Below are 16,900 nucleotides of genomic sequence, written 5' to 3' on the forward strand. Positions count from 1 at the left end.
AAAAAGATATATTTTATAATATTAAAAGGAATATAATTCCTTTTTCTCTATGGTCCAGTCTATGTATAGACATACACACGCAATTTCTTTTAACCATACTACATAGCCTTCAATTGTAAAATTTAGACATAAAAATCTTCAATTTGATTTTAAATTTGTCCAATAAATCAGAATATGTCCTGAAATATGTGTCACTGAGTTGATTAATGATTACTAATATATGGATATTTCCTTTTGACTTAAAGACTTAGAAATGTATGTAAAATACATACATACCAGTTGTAAAGTTAGTTCATTTATTGTGTGAATTACAAATTAATTCCTTGCAGAAATAACTTGCATGTCTTTGTAGGCTTAATCCTGTAATGTTATTTTGAGTGCTCATTTGTAACACACTTCCTAAACTTGAGAATAGTGCACATGTATATGTAGAAAGCTATGGACATATGCCATCAAGTTGAAGAATCTAGAAGAACATACTGTTGTGCATAACTAAGGATATCTGCAAGCTCACATTTCTCAAGAAGAGGCTGATTGATAATTATTATTTATAATTACAAATGATAGTCTCTACCTTAAGCCAACATCATATTATTCCTTTTTTGATACACATATATTGAACATCCAAAGATCTTGTATGATTATTCAAAATATATGTATGCATACTCATTGAGGAAAATTATTTAGAAAGATTTATATAAATACAACATCTGTTTAATAAAATATTATGCTAGTCTAGGTGAGTTGTAAAGGTAAATTGCTTGTTATGTTGTAATGGCTTCAAACAGAGAAGTATTAAAGTCTATTTTTTATAGACTGATAAAGAATGATAAATACTGAAACATTACTCCAATAATGGAATTAATAGCATTATTCTTGAAGAATAATCTTGAAAATGCTATTTCATAGAATTTTATATAATTCCAGTTATTTCATGTTTTCCCAGAGATAATTTTTTAAAAATATATTAACTAGTTTTAGTTGTAGTTGAAAGTTTATGCATGCTATCATAATGGCAGCAGTTATAATATTCTTCAGCTACTAGCTGTATTTTTGAGTTCAATAAAATACAGTTCTTAAGAGACATTTATGATGCTGATGTTTTCAACACAGCCATCGTTTATAAGAATGAAAAATGCTCTCCATTATTTTCTTCTCTATCATTTTTACCATATATGTTTATTTATAAACAGAGAACTTTCAAAAATAAATTTAATGGCTAAACTGTTTTTAGATATAATAAGTAGCAAAAGTTTCCATATCACGTTGAAATTCTCAAATGAATGATGACATTTCACTCATGACTTGTTCCCCTAGTTGCCATTGGCTTTTAGAGATATTTGTGGCTTACCTCTAATACACAACCATTGACCATTACAGACTTCTAATGAAAACTTTACTTTTTAACAAATGAGAAATCCACACTAACAGGACAATTGCTAAAATGTGTCTTCCTCCTTAATGATATATATTAATTATAATAAAGGAATGCACATCTAATTAAGGCTAAACAATAAACCATAATACCATTTCCTTCGAAATTTTTTTCTCTTGATTTTGCCTATGGCAAACCTCAAGTAAAAATATTTTATGGCCTTCCTTGAATTAGTACGTAATGCAAAAAAGCCATAGATTTGGTGTATTAGAAAAACTAATGATTAATAACTGAGTGTGTAATTACTACTCTTTATTTAAGTTTGCATCTGCTTTAAAGGCTCAACGCCTCAGCTTCCAAAGTACATGTGTTGGGACAGAGATACTAATCCCAATGAGGTATAAACCTGGGGTTTTCCATGGCAGTGTGGTTAAGAGTCCACTCAGCAAAACAACCCAGATTTCTACAAAGCTCTAGCTACCCTGTTTAGCAACAGTATAATCATGATGAACTACCTGTTTAGAAAATACAAAGACATGTTAGGATTTGAAGGTCTAGTTGTAAAGAGCTTCTCTTTGAATTTTTAAACTGTTAGAATCTCTTAAGAGAGGGGTGAATTTTGGATACATATCAGACTGCAAATTCAGACTGTAGGTTATCTCATTGAATCCTTGGGGAAATAAATAGCTGCTTTACCTGAATCTTTAAGCAATTATCCCTGCAACAATTTTCAGAACTCTCTTGTAATTGGTCTCGATTTGATTTTCTTTGAATCCTGAATGATTCATGTAACAGACTTGTATGTTAGTCATTTACAATTTATAAATGGCAACTTAACTTCACTATGAATTGCGATCAATACTCTAGCAATCAAAACACTCACCTTTTCTATTTCAATACTTCAATTTTCTTTTTTGTTCTTAACTCTTTCCCAGAACGGCTAGATCATGAGCAAACCAGTTTTCACTTGTAGATGTTCATGCTCTTTTGGGAAGAAAGCAACTCTGAGATTAGGAACTGAAGTTGGAGAAGCAGTAGAGGAATCTGATAGCCAGGGAGGGTGTGTGTTTGTGGTGTTACCTACAAAACATGAATCTTAACAGATCTCCTACTGATCTGCTTTCATGTTTTACAGTTCAGCTTTTGTGCCTAGGAGCTTTGGCATTCGTGGTTATCAATAGCTGTTTGTTCTTAAGGAGATAAATTCAAATTGCCATGTGAAACTTTAGTAACAATGATGAAGGCGAGCAAACACCAAAACTATTGTGCGAGGAGCGGGAGGGAGGTAGTATGTGTGGTCGCTTTACCTTGAACCTACACAGCTTGTATCGACAGCCAGCCTTTCTCCTCAGAGGAAAGACTTCCTCTGAGAAGACACGGCCTCTCTTTCAACGGGCGTCTGCTTTTCTTCTGAAACACTTTCATAATCAAGTGACTTTCCTTGCATAGGTGCCTGGGGACAGCTGATTTTTCTCCAGGGATGAAGAAAGTTATATACGCGTGTCTGTACCAGCGCGGGCAGGAGCGGGCTCACGAGCGCCCTCGAATTCACACACATTTACCGAAACACATATCTCACCTGGTAGAGACACACACACGCACAGACACACACATACACACTCACACACACACACTCTCCTCCGCACATCATTCAAACGAGTTCGCGCGGAGCTAGGAGATCTGCGCCTCCCTTGGCATGGGTGTGTGGACAGTGGCGGCGTGTGTGTGTGTGTGTGTGTGTGTGTGTGTGTGTGTGTGTGTGTGTGCGCGCGCGCGTGTGCTTGTAACCTGTTAGGAAGACCGCAGCTACCTGATTCTGCAAGCACGATGTGATTCCCGTTCCTGAATATGTCGGACAAAATAAATAAATAAATCGCTGTTAAACTTTTTTTTTTTTAATTCTCTTTTCTTGAGGAAAACGGTGAGGAAGCTTGTCTCGGTGGTTGCAGACCGGGGAGACCCCGCGTCAAGGCCTTAGGTGCTGCGGCGACGGCGGAGCGGGGGACCTGGCTAGCCCGGCTGGTCTCCCACCGAACTGATCTAATCAATGACTCCGAAGCCCTGGGGTTCCTGGCTCCGCCCCCGCCAGCCTTTTCTCTGCCTCCTATTGGGCGCAGGCCGAGGAGGCAGGGCCTTGCTCCTCACGCGGATTGGCTGGCAGGGAATCAGTATCAATGTTTAAGCGGCGGCGTGAGGTGAATAGAGTCAGTCAGCAGAGACGCTGGGGAGAGAGCAGGGTCTGCGAGCCCCGGCGGATGCGGCAGCGGCGCAGGGAGGCTGGGGAGACACTACTCCAACTGTTGAATTGAATTTTCATCTTTCATTTCCTCCTCTGCTTTGCTTGCGGAGATGGATTTATTTGCTTTGAAATCAGCACGTCTTTCTCACACTGTGGGGTGATCCTGACAGACACCAGATTGAAAGAGACCACCCGTGACAGAAAAGGAAGAATTAAAACAAAACAAACAACCCCCTCCCCCCAAAAAAACCAAAAACCAAAACCCGTCCACAACAGACTGCACAATTAACCATGCACAGCGACGCTGGACTTTGTGAGTAGAGAACACTAAGGAAAATCTCGAACTATGATGCGGGGCTAAGCTGTACTGGAAACCTGATCATTTTTTTCCAAGACTCTGACAAATTTTGGGGGTGCCTCAAGCCTAACCAAGAGGAAAGGTTTTTAAAAAATAAAAATAAAATAAATAAATAAATAAATACACCTAGCAAAGCAGACGCCTTGTTTTCCAGAACCTCGGACTCCGGCAGAAAGAGGTAGAGTAAAAGTGCTGCTGGATTCAGCTTCACCTTCCTCCCTTCCTCCTTTTCTCTCGCTTTTTCTTTTTCCCCCAAACGTGAATCGGGCTTTTCTTTCTGTAGAGTGAGTCAGAGAGCGTTAGGAAGAAGCCGCAACTAACGTCTGTGAAGGGAGGACCATGAGGCGAGAGTGAATACGATTCGTTCCGCTGCTTCTGAGTCATCCGGCAGATTGGGACACCTGCATTTCTGGATGTGTCATTCCCGTATGTCGAGGCTCCTCGAGAACCCGAAATAATGTGTAGACACTCCTGTGCCTAACATCCCCCGGAGGAAGCTCCCCAGCGTGGGTGCCCCTGCCCGGATCGCCGGGCCGCAGCTCCTCACCCCTGTCCTCCCTGAGTCGCCCAGAGAGACTGTGAGAGAGAGAGACTGCAGAATGCATCACGCCAAACCTTGATGTGTTCCTTTCATCCAGCCCACTCCTCCTACTATCAAAAAACATTTTTTTGAAGAAAAAACTGACTTTATTTGCTTCAAATATTCACCACTTTTATTCCTCGCCAAGGTTTTCTTTTCTAAATGAAGAGGACTGAGAGGCAGGGCCATTGGAAGGAGATGCTGAATAGAAAGAAAAGAGAGGCACTTGACAGCCCAGCCCTGTGAATGCAGAGACTGTTTCCCTTCTAGCGAGAGACAGGGAGAGTGTGTGTGCGAGGACTGGGAGGGTGGCTCCCCCTTCCTTTTTATTCCGCCTCCCCTCCCCCTTCAAATCTGCACGTCCAACCATGAGTTGCCTGTTGATTTCCTTTCGCCTGGGAAGAAAAGCAAACTGGAATTAAACTGCATGGAGAGAAGTCCTGGCTCGCGGGGAGAGGATGGGATGGTAGCGGCGGCTACTGGCTTGGCGTAAAGAAATCACAGTGTGTTCTACGAACAGAGGCGGAGATATATCTATATATTTCCCCCTCCCAGTAGAATCACACCGCAAATGCTGATCAGGCTGTGGCTTTCTTGATTTCAGGGGAGAGCCTTTTCCGAGGAAGAGAGGGAGGAGCCTGGTGGGGAGAGGAAACTACAAATCGGGACACTAGTTCTTTACGCTGCATTTCCTCCCCTCCCTTTGGCTGCTCGGAAAGGAGAGAGAGAAAATACGCTTGGCTGGGAGATGCAGTCCGCCACCGCCGCTGCCTCAGCCAGCAATGCAAGATTAGATCTCTAAATGCAGCAAAACACTGCCTGAAAACCGACCAGCCCGCGCAGCAAGCAGACATTTCACGGTGCGCCGGGGGAGCTTCAAAATATATCTGTGACTCTCTCTTCGTTGCTCCTCAACCCCATCAACTTCATCACGGGAGACGAGTAACAAGTAAGGATTTCTCTTTCCGATCTGCCTGGAGACACACCTCCCCGCACCCTCCCCCACCCGATGTGAAGAGTATTCCGGAGGCTACGGGCGGGAGTAGATTTGCAGAGCCCTAGTGGGAGCGAGGAAAACCTACCGATTCTTTAGCTCATTATCATCCCTCCCAGACGTGATTTCCTTCTTATCGCCGTCCTCATCGCTCAAGTTTGAGCCTCCCGTAGTCCGGGCGAGAGAGACAGAACCCCGGGTTCGCCCGCAGCCGCCAAGGAGCCGCCGCCTTGCTCTGATCCCCTGCAGCTCCGTTGCGCCGCTGCTTCTCGCCTAGTGCGGATGCTGTAGATCAACAGGTTCGGGGAACTTGAGCAGAATAAGGAGAGACCGCCCGGTGCCGCAGCCCCGGTGCGGGGGAAGAAAGGACTCACAGACTTGTGGCTCGCGCTTCTCTCACACGCTGCGCCCGGGCCCCAGGCTGGCTCGCACCCACCCGCTCATCCCTCCAGTCCGGCTGCTCCTGCCCCCACCCCACCGGTCTGGGATGTACCTTTCCATCTGTTGCTGCTTCCTTCTATGGGCCCCTGCCCTGACGCTCAAAAACCTCAACTACTCGGTGCCGGAGGAGCAAGGGACCGGCACGGTGATCGGCAACATCGGCAAGGATGTTCGACTGCAGCCCGGGCTTCCGCCGGCTGAACGCGGCGGCGGCGGCGGCGGCGGCGGCGGCGGGCGCAGCAAGTCGGGTAGCTACCGGGTGCTGGAGAACTCGGCGCCGCTCCTGCTGGACGTGGACCCCGACAGCGGGCTCATCTACACCAGGCAGCGCATCGACCGCGAGTCCTTGTGCCGCCACAACGCCAAGTGCCAGCTGTCCCTCGAGGTATTCGCCAACGACAAGGAGATCTGCATGATCAAGGTAGAGATCCAGGACATCAACGATAATGCGCCTTCCTTCCCCTCCGACCAGATCGAAATGGACATCTCAGAAAACGCGGCCCCCGGCACCCGCTTTCCCCTCACCAGCGCACATGACCCCGACGCGGGCGAGAACGGGCTCCGCACCTATCTGCTCACGCGCGACGACCACGGCCTCTTTGCACTGGACGTCAAGTCCCGCGGCGACGGCACCAAGTTCCCAGAGCTGGTCATCCAGAAGGCGCTGGACCGTGAGCAGCAGAACCACCACACGCTCGTGCTGACTGCCCTGGATGGCGGCGAGCCGCCGCGCTCCGCCACAGTGCAGATCAACGTGAAGGTGATCGACTCCAACGACAACAGCCCGGTCTTCGAGGCGCCCTCCTACCTGGTGGAACTGCCCGAGAACGCCCCGCTGGGCACCGTGGTCATCGATCTGAACGCCACCGATGCTGATGAGGGGCCCAACGGCGAAGTGCTCTACTCCTTCAGTAGCTACGTGCCCGACCGCGTGCGGGAGCTCTTCTCCATCGACCCCAAGACAGGCCTGATCCGTGTTAAGGGCAACCTGGACTATGAGGAGAATGGGATGCTGGAGATCGATGTGCAGGCCCGAGACCTCGGGCCTAACCCTATCCCGGCCCACTGCAAGGTCACAGTCAAGCTTATTGACCGCAACGACAACGCGCCGTCTATCGGTTTCGTCTCCGTGCGCCAGGGGGCGCTGAGCGAGGCCGCCCCTCCCGGCACCGTCATAGCCCTGGTGCGGGTCACTGACCGAGACTCGGGCAAGAACGGGCAGCTGCAGTGTCGGGTCCTAGGCGGAGGAGGGACTGGCGGCGGCGGCGGCCTGGGTGGGCCCGGGGGTTCCGTCCCCTTCAAGCTTGAGGAGAACTACGACAACTTCTACACTGTGGTTACTGACCGCCCGCTGGACCGCGAGACACAGGACGAGTACAATGTGACAATCGTGGCGCGGGATGGGGGCTCGCCTCCACTCAACTCCACCAAGTCGTTCGCGGTCAAGATTCTGGACGAGAATGACAACCCACCTCGTTTCACCAAGGGACTCTACGTGCTGCAGGTGCATGAGAACAACATCCCAGGAGAGTACCTGGGCTCCGTTCTCGCCCAGGATCCCGACCTGGGTCAAAACGGCACAGTATCCTACTCCATTCTGCCCTCGCACATCGGCGACGTGTCCATCTATACCTATGTGTCTGTGAACCCCACCAACGGAGCCATATATGCCCTGCGCTCCTTTAACTACGAGCAGACCAAGGCCTTTGAGTTCAAAGTGCTTGCTAAGGACTCGGGCGCGCCCGCGCACCTGGAGAGCAACGCCACTGTGAGGGTGACAGTGCTAGACGTGAATGACAACGCGCCGGTGATCGTCCTGCCTACACTACAAAACGACACCGCTGAGCTGCAGGTGCCGCGCAACGCTGGCCTAGGGTACCTGGTAAGCACCGTGCGCGCCCTAGACAGCGACTTCGGCGAGAGCGGGCGTCTCACCTACGAGATTGTGGACGGCAACGACGAACACCTGTTTGAGATCGATCCGTCCAGCGGCGAGATCCGCACGCTGCACCCCTTCTGGGAGGACGTGACGCCCGTGGTGGAGCTGGTGGTGAAGGTGACCGACCACGGCAAGCCCACCCTGTCCGCGGTGGCCAAGCTCATCATCCGCTCGGTGAGCGGCTCCCTGCCTGAGGGGGTACCCCGGGTGAATGGCGAGCAGCACCACTGGGACATGTCGCTGCCGCTCATCGTGACTCTGAGCACTATCTCTATCATCCTCCTAGCGGCCATGATCACTATCGCCGTCAAGTGCAAGCGCGAGAACAAGGAGATCCGCACTTACAACTGCCGCATCGCAGAGTACAGCCACCCGCAGCTGGGCGGGGGCAAGGGCAAGAAGAAGAAGATCAACAAAAATGATATCATGCTGGTGCAGAGCGAAGTGGAGGAGAGGAACGCCATGAACGTCATGAACGTGGTGAGCAGCCCCTCCCTGGCCACCTCCCCCATGTATTTCGACTACCAGACCCGCCTCCCCCTCAGCTCGCCCCGGTCGGAGGTGATGTACCTCAAACCAGCTTCCAACAACTTGACTGTCCCCCAGGGGCACTCGGGCTGCCACACCAGCTTCACCGGACAAGGGACTAATGCAAGCGAGACCCCCGCCACGCGGATGTCCATAATTCAGGTAGGAGACTTTTAGCATAACTGGACTTCACTATATTGCTGGTTTTGAGCTGTCCTGAAACCTTTGGAACAGGGCAAGCCACACTGCCAGCAGCAGTGAAAGGGGAAAAATTTTAAATGAAGATGGTTTACACTTAACATTGTGTTCACATCAAATTCTACACATACCCCCTCCCATGTAAATAGTCTAAAATCTACCAGATGTAAATGTCTTACTGCTATTGCACTTTTAAAGTTTATTTTTATAGGAATAAAAGGGTTAACAGTGTTCAGTATTCGTAATTTATTTTACTTTATTTTTATTTGTTGGTCTACAAGTAAAGGCCTTTATTTTCATAACGAAGGATTCCCAGAGTAGAAAAAACTGTTTTAGTTAACTCCTTAAAAATATTTTAATTTTTAGAAATTTGATGGCAAAAATGAAAGAAATTTGTACTCAGTTATTAAGAAGATAACTTCTGGAAGAACAGAATAGCACCAGTCGTCACAATTCTAGAGCTTGAGTCAATTTCAACTGTTTTCACACCCCCCCCCAAAAAAAAAGTCAATTGTATATTTAAAAAGTGTTTTAAAGGACTTTTAAAGGAGTCTCATTTATTCATCAGCTGAAACTGCAGCATAATGCGTTAGTGTAGCTTAAACTGTGAATTATACTCTGAAGCACTTTCAAACTTTTGCATGAATGAATGCAGGCTCTGGATGATGACCAGTAACTGTCTATGAAAAGTTTATATTTGTTTTGTTCTGTGGTCTCCCCGATCTGTTTCTTGGAGTCACCGAGGAATGAACAGAGTATACCAGAGGGTCACAGGCTCATTTTGTGCTGTTTATAACAGGAAGAAAAGTTGCACTGAAGGCTCTTGATGTGTCAAAGAGAATTCCAGGATGCATTTAGTTTGTATGCTGTGTGCTTTCAGTAGATTTAAGTGATACTTAATATATATTAGATAGTGTGATTCAAAGTTATTGATATATGATAAAAAATAAATGATTGACCCAGCATGGATATAGATTTTAATAACAACAGGTGACTGTTCTGTGTCTAATCACTGTGTAGGTTCTTTTTATCCACTATTGAGTTGTGTCACAGAAAAACTTTATTCTTTCTTATTATGAATGTGTGTAGCTACAAATTACTCTGTATGAGCCATACTTGAAATTTAAAATTGAATTTAACTAAAAGTGACACTTCAGGAGGATTAGTTTGGGTCAAATGAAAATACTTCGTTCATCATTTTATGCTTTGAATAGCAAATAACTTTTAATGACACTTGACTCAGTAATGTCTTTATTGTTAGAATACAGTAGTAAACTTTCATAATCTTATCCTTTCTAACATGTACACTAGATACTAATACTTAGTAAAACATATTTTCCTGTAAAAGTATAATGTCCTTATAAAGCAGATTCATACTTAATGCTACTGAATATGTAACTATCAATTGTAGTGTGAAATCCCACTTTGTATCTTGTTTACTGTATATTAGCAATCACAATTTTTTCCCCTAGGTCTATATAAAACTGAGGGGAAAAAAAGTACCACTTAAAAAATATGTGGTTTCTACGAAAGTCTTTCTATGACTGGGTAAAACTGCTATTTACGGTGATCAATACATCTTTTGGGAAAGATATGTTAAAATACATATTTGTAGATCTACTGAAGTTATTCTATATATACACATATTTATATACCTTCCTTATATTTGTACCATTGACAATTACATAGGTGTCACAGAGAGTTAATGCTTAATCTTCTACTTCAAGTTCTGTGAGTTGAATTCTCATTTAGTTTTCAGTGAAAATTAAGTTGGTGCAGTAGAATTCTCAGCAAGCCTGATTTCTTGGTCAGGCTAGTGAGGAAAAATCTTGAATTGAAATATCTAGATGGTTTTGAGGGACAGTCATGCCTGCACTATATTTACACTATGCTATCATTGAAGCTGGTCATTACTTAAAGAGAACAATAATGATTCCTCTCATTAGCAGGAAAACTTAAGCCAAAGCAAATCTTTCTTTCCCTCACACACAGCCAATTTTAGCAGAAAGCAAAGGACATTGCCATTCCGTTTCTTCTAGAATCTTAATCCATGCCATAAACACACAAAATGAATTTTAGTTTTAAGTCCTTGAAATTTCAGACTGGCTCAATTTCCCTGCCCTGGCAATATCCTCAGCATAAACTATTAAAATAGGCTTTTTTTTTTCTGTTGAGTGTTTGCAATCCTCTAAGGAATGCTTTGTAAATTCCTGATATATTAATTTACTTTAAAATATATTAGGTTTATCTCAATGCTTATTATGGAGAACAGAGGAAATTAACTATAGTGACTATCTCTTTTTTAATTTTTTTTTACACTAGCGTGCTACAAACACATTGTGATAAGGTGCTTTAAATTAAAGCATTCAGGTATCCCATAACCTTCTTTTAGTTGCATTTATTAGTGTATGCATGTAGCACAGCCTGCTGTGGAAACACACTATTAATCTCATGTGTATTTTTGAAGGTAGAATTTTAATTTGTAGAGTTTGCTTGGACTAACAGCTGCTAGAGTCTGGTTCATCTTTATTTTCCAGAATTTTCTGTGCTATGTAGAAGATGCACCTTGTATTTCTATTGATGGAATGAAAAGAATTTAATAATTGTATTGAGATACACTGGTACAGGGTGTTGATATGAAATTTAGAAGCGTCATGATTTATAAGGTTTACATTACAGCAAAAGGTAAGATTAGTTTAAGTATCGAAGCATTTTGTGTCCTTCACAGGGTCTAACATATTAAGGTTAACACCTGTAGGTTCTTCTTGAGCATAAAAGTATTTTTACTGAACATGAATACAGAACAATTATGTAAACTAGTGTAGAAACAGTGGTTTGTGAGAAGAAATTTTATTTCAGGTTTTTTTCAAGTTTCTCAGACAAATTAAAGTCAGTCGATAACGTGTTTAATCAACAGATTAGTGACTGAACTATCCACAATAGTATGATCAAAATTCAACATACTTATAATGAAATATTTTATTCATTTTAAAGCTATAAAACTGATATTGAAGAATAGAAGCATAGATTTTGTGGTAGGTGAGGCAAATAGATTGTTACACCGATTTGTAAGAGCACCTTTCATAGGAGCAATTTCGGTGTGAATTATTTCCTGTGTTAATATGAAATTTAAAGTCAAGGAGAGATCATTACTAATTCTCAAGAATAACTGCTAATTGTGGCTTATCAAGAATTAGTTATTAAGTCTCAGGGTGACTGACTTCTAAACAGGTGTTTTCAATGAAGGCCTCCTTGAGAAGAGGGGAGGAGGCTGGGGACATCTCACTGACTGGAGAATTTCCAGTTTTGTTTGAACATCTGTGTTTCACATGTTTTATAGCACTACAAGACATTTTAATATGCTCTCACAGTAGAAGATACATTGGGCCAGCAGAATAAGATCTACTGAAATAAATTTTTTAAAGGAACACATTCTTATTCCCTGTTTTACAGATCAATTTCAAAAGATTCACATTAGGGTTGACTTTAGAGCCTTTATGCCATGAAGATAAAATCCTTTTGATATATGTCCATGGCCTTTTCAATAAAAGGGAATTAAGCACATGGTAAATGCTTAGAGCCAATTCAAGTATATAAAAATGAGACTGAGGTGTAGAGGGCTAAAATATCATAGTGTAAATAATAAACGCAATATTTCAGAATAAAANTGCAAGCGAGACCCCCGCCACGCGGATGTCCATAATTCAGGTAGGAGACTTTTAGCATAACCGGACTTCACTATATTGCTGGTTTTGAGCTGTCCTGAAACCTTTGGAACAGGGCAAGCCACACTGCCAGCAGCAGTGAAAGGGGAAAAATTTTAAATGAAGATGGTTTACACTTAACATTGTGTTCACATCAAATTCTACACATACCCCCTCCCATGTAAATAGTCTAAAATCTACCAGATGTAAATGTCTTACTGCTATTGCACTTTTAAAGTTTATTTTTATAGGAATAAAAGGGTTAACAGTGTTCAGTATTCGTAATTTATTTTACTTTATTTTTATTTGTTGGTCTACAAGTAAAGGCCTTTATTTTCATAACGAAGGATTCCCAGAGTAGAAAAAACTGTTTTAGTTAACTCCTTAAAAATATTTTAATTTTTAGAAATTTGATGGCAAAAATGAAAGAAATTTGTACTCAGTTATTAAGAAGATAACTTCTGGAAGAACAGAATAGCACCAGTCGTCACAATTCTAGAGCTTGAGTCAATTTCAACTGTTTTCACCCCCCCCCAAAAAAAATGTCAATTGTATATTTAAAAAGTGTTTTAAAGGACTTTTAAAGGAGTCTCATTTATTCATCAGCTGAAACTGCAGCATAATGCGTTAGTGTAGCTTAAACTGTGAATTATACTCTGAAGCACTTTCAAACTTTTGCATGAATGAATGCAGGCTCTGGATGATGACCAGTAACTGTCTATGAAAAGTTTATATTTGTTTTGTTCTGTGGTCTCCCCGATCTGTTTCTTGGAGTCACCGAGGAATGAACAGAGTATACCAGAGGGTCACAGGCTCATTTTGTGCTGTTTATAACAGGAAGAAAAGTTGCACTGAAGGCTCTTGATGTGTCAAAGAGAATTCCAGGATGCATTTAGTTTGTATGCTGTGTGCTTTCAGTAGATTTAAGTGATACTTAATATATATTAGATAGTGTGATTCAAAGTTATTGATATATGATAAAAAATAAATGATTGACCCAGCATGGATATAGATTTTAATAACAACAGGTGACTGTTCTGTGTCTAATCACTGTGTAGGTTCTTTTTATCCACTATTGAGTTGTGTCACAGAAAAACTTTATTCTTTCTTATTATGAATGTGTGTAGCTACAAATTACTCTGTATGAGCCATACTTGAAATTTAAAATTGAATTTAACTAAAAGTGACACTTCAGGAGGATTAGTTTGGGTCAAATGAAAATACTTCGTTCATCATTTTATGCTTTGAATAGCAAATAACTTTTAATGACACTTGACTCAGTAATGTCTTTATTGTTAGAATACAGTAGTAAACTTTCATAATCTTATCCTTTCTAACATGTACACTAGATACTAATACTTAGTAAAACATATTTTCCTGTAAAAGTATAATGTCCTTATAAAGCAGATTCATACTTAATGCTACTGAATATGTAACTATCAATTGTAGTGTGAAATCCCACTTTGTATCTTGTTTACTGTATATTAGCAATCACAATTTTTTCCCCTAGGTCTATATAAAACTGAGGGGAAAAAAAGTACCACTTAAAAAATATGTGGTTTCTACGAAAGTCTTTCTATGACTGGGTAAAACTGCTATTTACGGTGATCAATACATCTTTTGGGAAAGATATGTTAAAATACATATTTGTAGATCTACTGAAGTTATTCTATATATACACATATTTATATACCTTCCTTATATTTGTACCATTGACAATTACATAGGTGTCACAGAGAGTTAATGCTTAATCTTCTACTTCAAGTTCTGTGAGTTGAATTCTCATTTAGTTTTCAGTGAAAATTAAGTTGGTGCAGTAGAATTCTCAGCAAGCCTGATTTCTTGGTCAGGCTAGTGAGGAAAAATCTTGAATTGAAATATCTAGATGGTTTTGAGGGACAGTCATGCCTGCACTATATTTACACTATGCTATCATTGAAGCTGGTCATTACTTAAAGAGAACAATAATGATTCCTCTCATTAGCAGGAAAACTTAAGCCAAAGCAAATCTTTCTTTCCCTCACACACAGCCAATTTTAGCAGAAAGCAAAGGACATTGCCATTCCGTTTCTTCTAGAATCTTAATCCATGCCATAAACACACAAAATGAATTTTAGTTTTAAGTCCTTGAAATTTCAGACTGGCTCAATTTCCCTGCCCTGGCAATATCCTCAGCATAAACTATTAAAATAGGCTTTTTTTTTTCTGTTGAGTGTTTGCAATCCTCTAAGGAATGCTTTGTAAATTCCTGATATATTAATTTACTTTAAAATATATTAGGTTTATCTCAATGCTTATTATGGAGAACAGAGGAAATTAACTATAGTGACTATCTCTTTTTTAATTTTTTTTTACACTAGCGTGCTACAAACACATTGTGATAAGGTGCTTTAAATTAAAGCATTCAGGTATCCCATAACCTTCTTTTAGTTGCATTTATTAGTGTATGCATGTAGCACAGCCTGCTGTGGAAACACACTATTAATCTCATGTGTATTTTTGAAGGTAGAATTTTAATTTGTAGAGTTTGCTTGGACTAACAGCTGCTAGAGTCTGGTTCATCTTTATTTTCCAGAATTTTCTGTGCTATGTAGAAGATGCACCTTGTATTTCTATTGATGGAATGAAAAGAATTTAATAATTGTATTGAGATACACTGGTACAGGGTGTTGATATGAAATTTAGAAGCGTCATGATTTATAAGGTTTACATTACAGCAAAAGGTAAGATTAGTTTAAGTATCGAAGCATTTTGTGTCCTTCACAGGGTCTAACATATTAAGGTTAACACCTGTAGGTTCTTCTTGAGCATAAAAGTATTTTTACTGAACATGAATACAGAACAATTATGTAAACTAGTGTAGAAACAGTGGTTTGTGAGAAGAAATTTTATTTCAGGTTTTTTTCAAGTTTCTCAGACAAATTAAAGTCAGTCGATAACGTGTTTAATCAACAGATTAGTGACTGAACTATCCACAATAGTATGATCAAAATTCAACATACTTACAATGAAATATTTTATTCATTTTAAAGCTATAAAACTGATATTGAAGAATAGAAGCATAGATTTTGTGGTAGGTGAGGCAAATAGATTGTTACACCGATTTGTAAGAGCACCTTTCATAGGAGCAATTTCGGTGTGAATTATTTCCTGTGTTAATATGAAATTTAAAGTCAAGGAGAGATCATTACTAATTCTCAAGAATAACTGCTAATTGTGGCTTATCAAGAATTAGTTATTAAGTCTCAGGGTGACTGACTTCTAAACAGGTGTTTTCAATGAAGGCCTCCTTGAGAAGAGGGGAGGAGGCTGGGGACATCTCACTGACTGGAGAATTTCCAGTTTTGTTTGAACATCTGTGTTTCACATGTTTTATAGCACTACAAGACATTTTAATATGCTCTCACAGTAGAAGATACATTGGGCTAGCAGAATAAGATCTACTGAAATAAATTTTTTAAAGGAACACATTCTTACTCCCTGTTTTACAGATCAATTTCAAAAGATTCACATTAGGGTTGACTTTAGAGCCTTTATGCCATGAAGATAAAATCCTTTTGATATATGTCCATGGCCTTTACAATAAAAGGGAATTAAGCACATGGTAAATGCTTAGAGCCAATTCAAGTATATAAAAATGAGACTGAGGTGTAGAGGGCTAAAATATCATAGTGTAAATAATAAACGCAATATTTCAGAATAAAAAGATGAGAGAAAAACCTATCTTTAATAGCAGCGTTATCCACACTCTGCCTATAGTTACTTCTCTAATAGAAGAAGTTGTTGACTACAGGGACTCATTCAGATGAGTTCCCAAGATCATGATCTTCAAAAGTTCATACTCTAGTAGTTAAATGATTTCAGTAACAAACACAAAGTGTGTAAACAATTTCTTTCATCATTTATAATTTAGGAAATATTTAGCTGGGATTTTTATTCTAAGATGGCACCATTTGATTAGTTATATGCATTAGTTTCCATAAACTATATATACATCTCTATTTATTGAGGTTGTAGTGGGCAGAGTAGGAAAGAAATATCCCTTTTTTACTGCATGATTCCAGGGGTGTTTTATCCACTCTTTCCTTTTCTTAAAGATTTGGAAAAGATAGTAGGAGTAATTCCTATTTTAGATTAACAAGAGTATACATACAGTCAGTAAGTATTTTTTTCTTTTATCATGCATTAAAACTAGTGCAAATAAAGTAAATAAACTTAATTTAAAATATAATCAGCCATTCTTTGTTTGGGGTTTCTTTGGAGAAGGGTTTAAAATGCAAAAAATCCAGAAATAATTATTCTCATTATACTGTTACTTTTATTCTTAGTTTTATATGCATCTATGAAAACTTAAGCTCCAGTGTAAATCTGTGTGCATTTCTCTATTTCATGATAAATAAAAACATAAAAAAAAATTTTTAACTATACGAACTAGAAAACAGAGAATCTTATTTTTAATATTAGTTGATATAACATTTCATAAAGTAATGACTTTTTTAGCCATTAGCTTTTAGTTTTCAATAAAATTTCCAAAATGCCAGCTA

General features: G+C 40.8%; 1 protein-coding gene across 1 annotated transcript in view; it reads left to right on the forward strand.

Moving 5' to 3' along the window:
• Positions 1–5,165: 5,165 nt before the first annotated feature.
• The window catches only part of PCDH17 (protocadherin 17), a 101,513-nt gene continuing 89,778 nt past the window's right edge, over positions 5,166–16,900 (forward strand). The window contains exon 1 of the mRNA XM_008577594.1: positions 5,166–8,616. Coding sequence (XP_008575816.1) covers positions 6,034–8,616 — 2,583 coding nt within the window. The 5' untranslated portion in view covers positions 5,166–6,033. The remainder of the gene's footprint in view (positions 8,617–16,900) is intronic.

Source organism: Galeopterus variegatus, unplaced genomic scaffold (assembly GCF_000696425.1).
Source record: "Galeopterus variegatus unplaced genomic scaffold, G_variegatus-3.0.2 Scaffold1550, whole genome shotgun sequence".
Classification (NCBI taxonomy): Eukaryota; Metazoa; Chordata; class Mammalia; order Dermoptera; family Cynocephalidae; genus Galeopterus; species Galeopterus variegatus.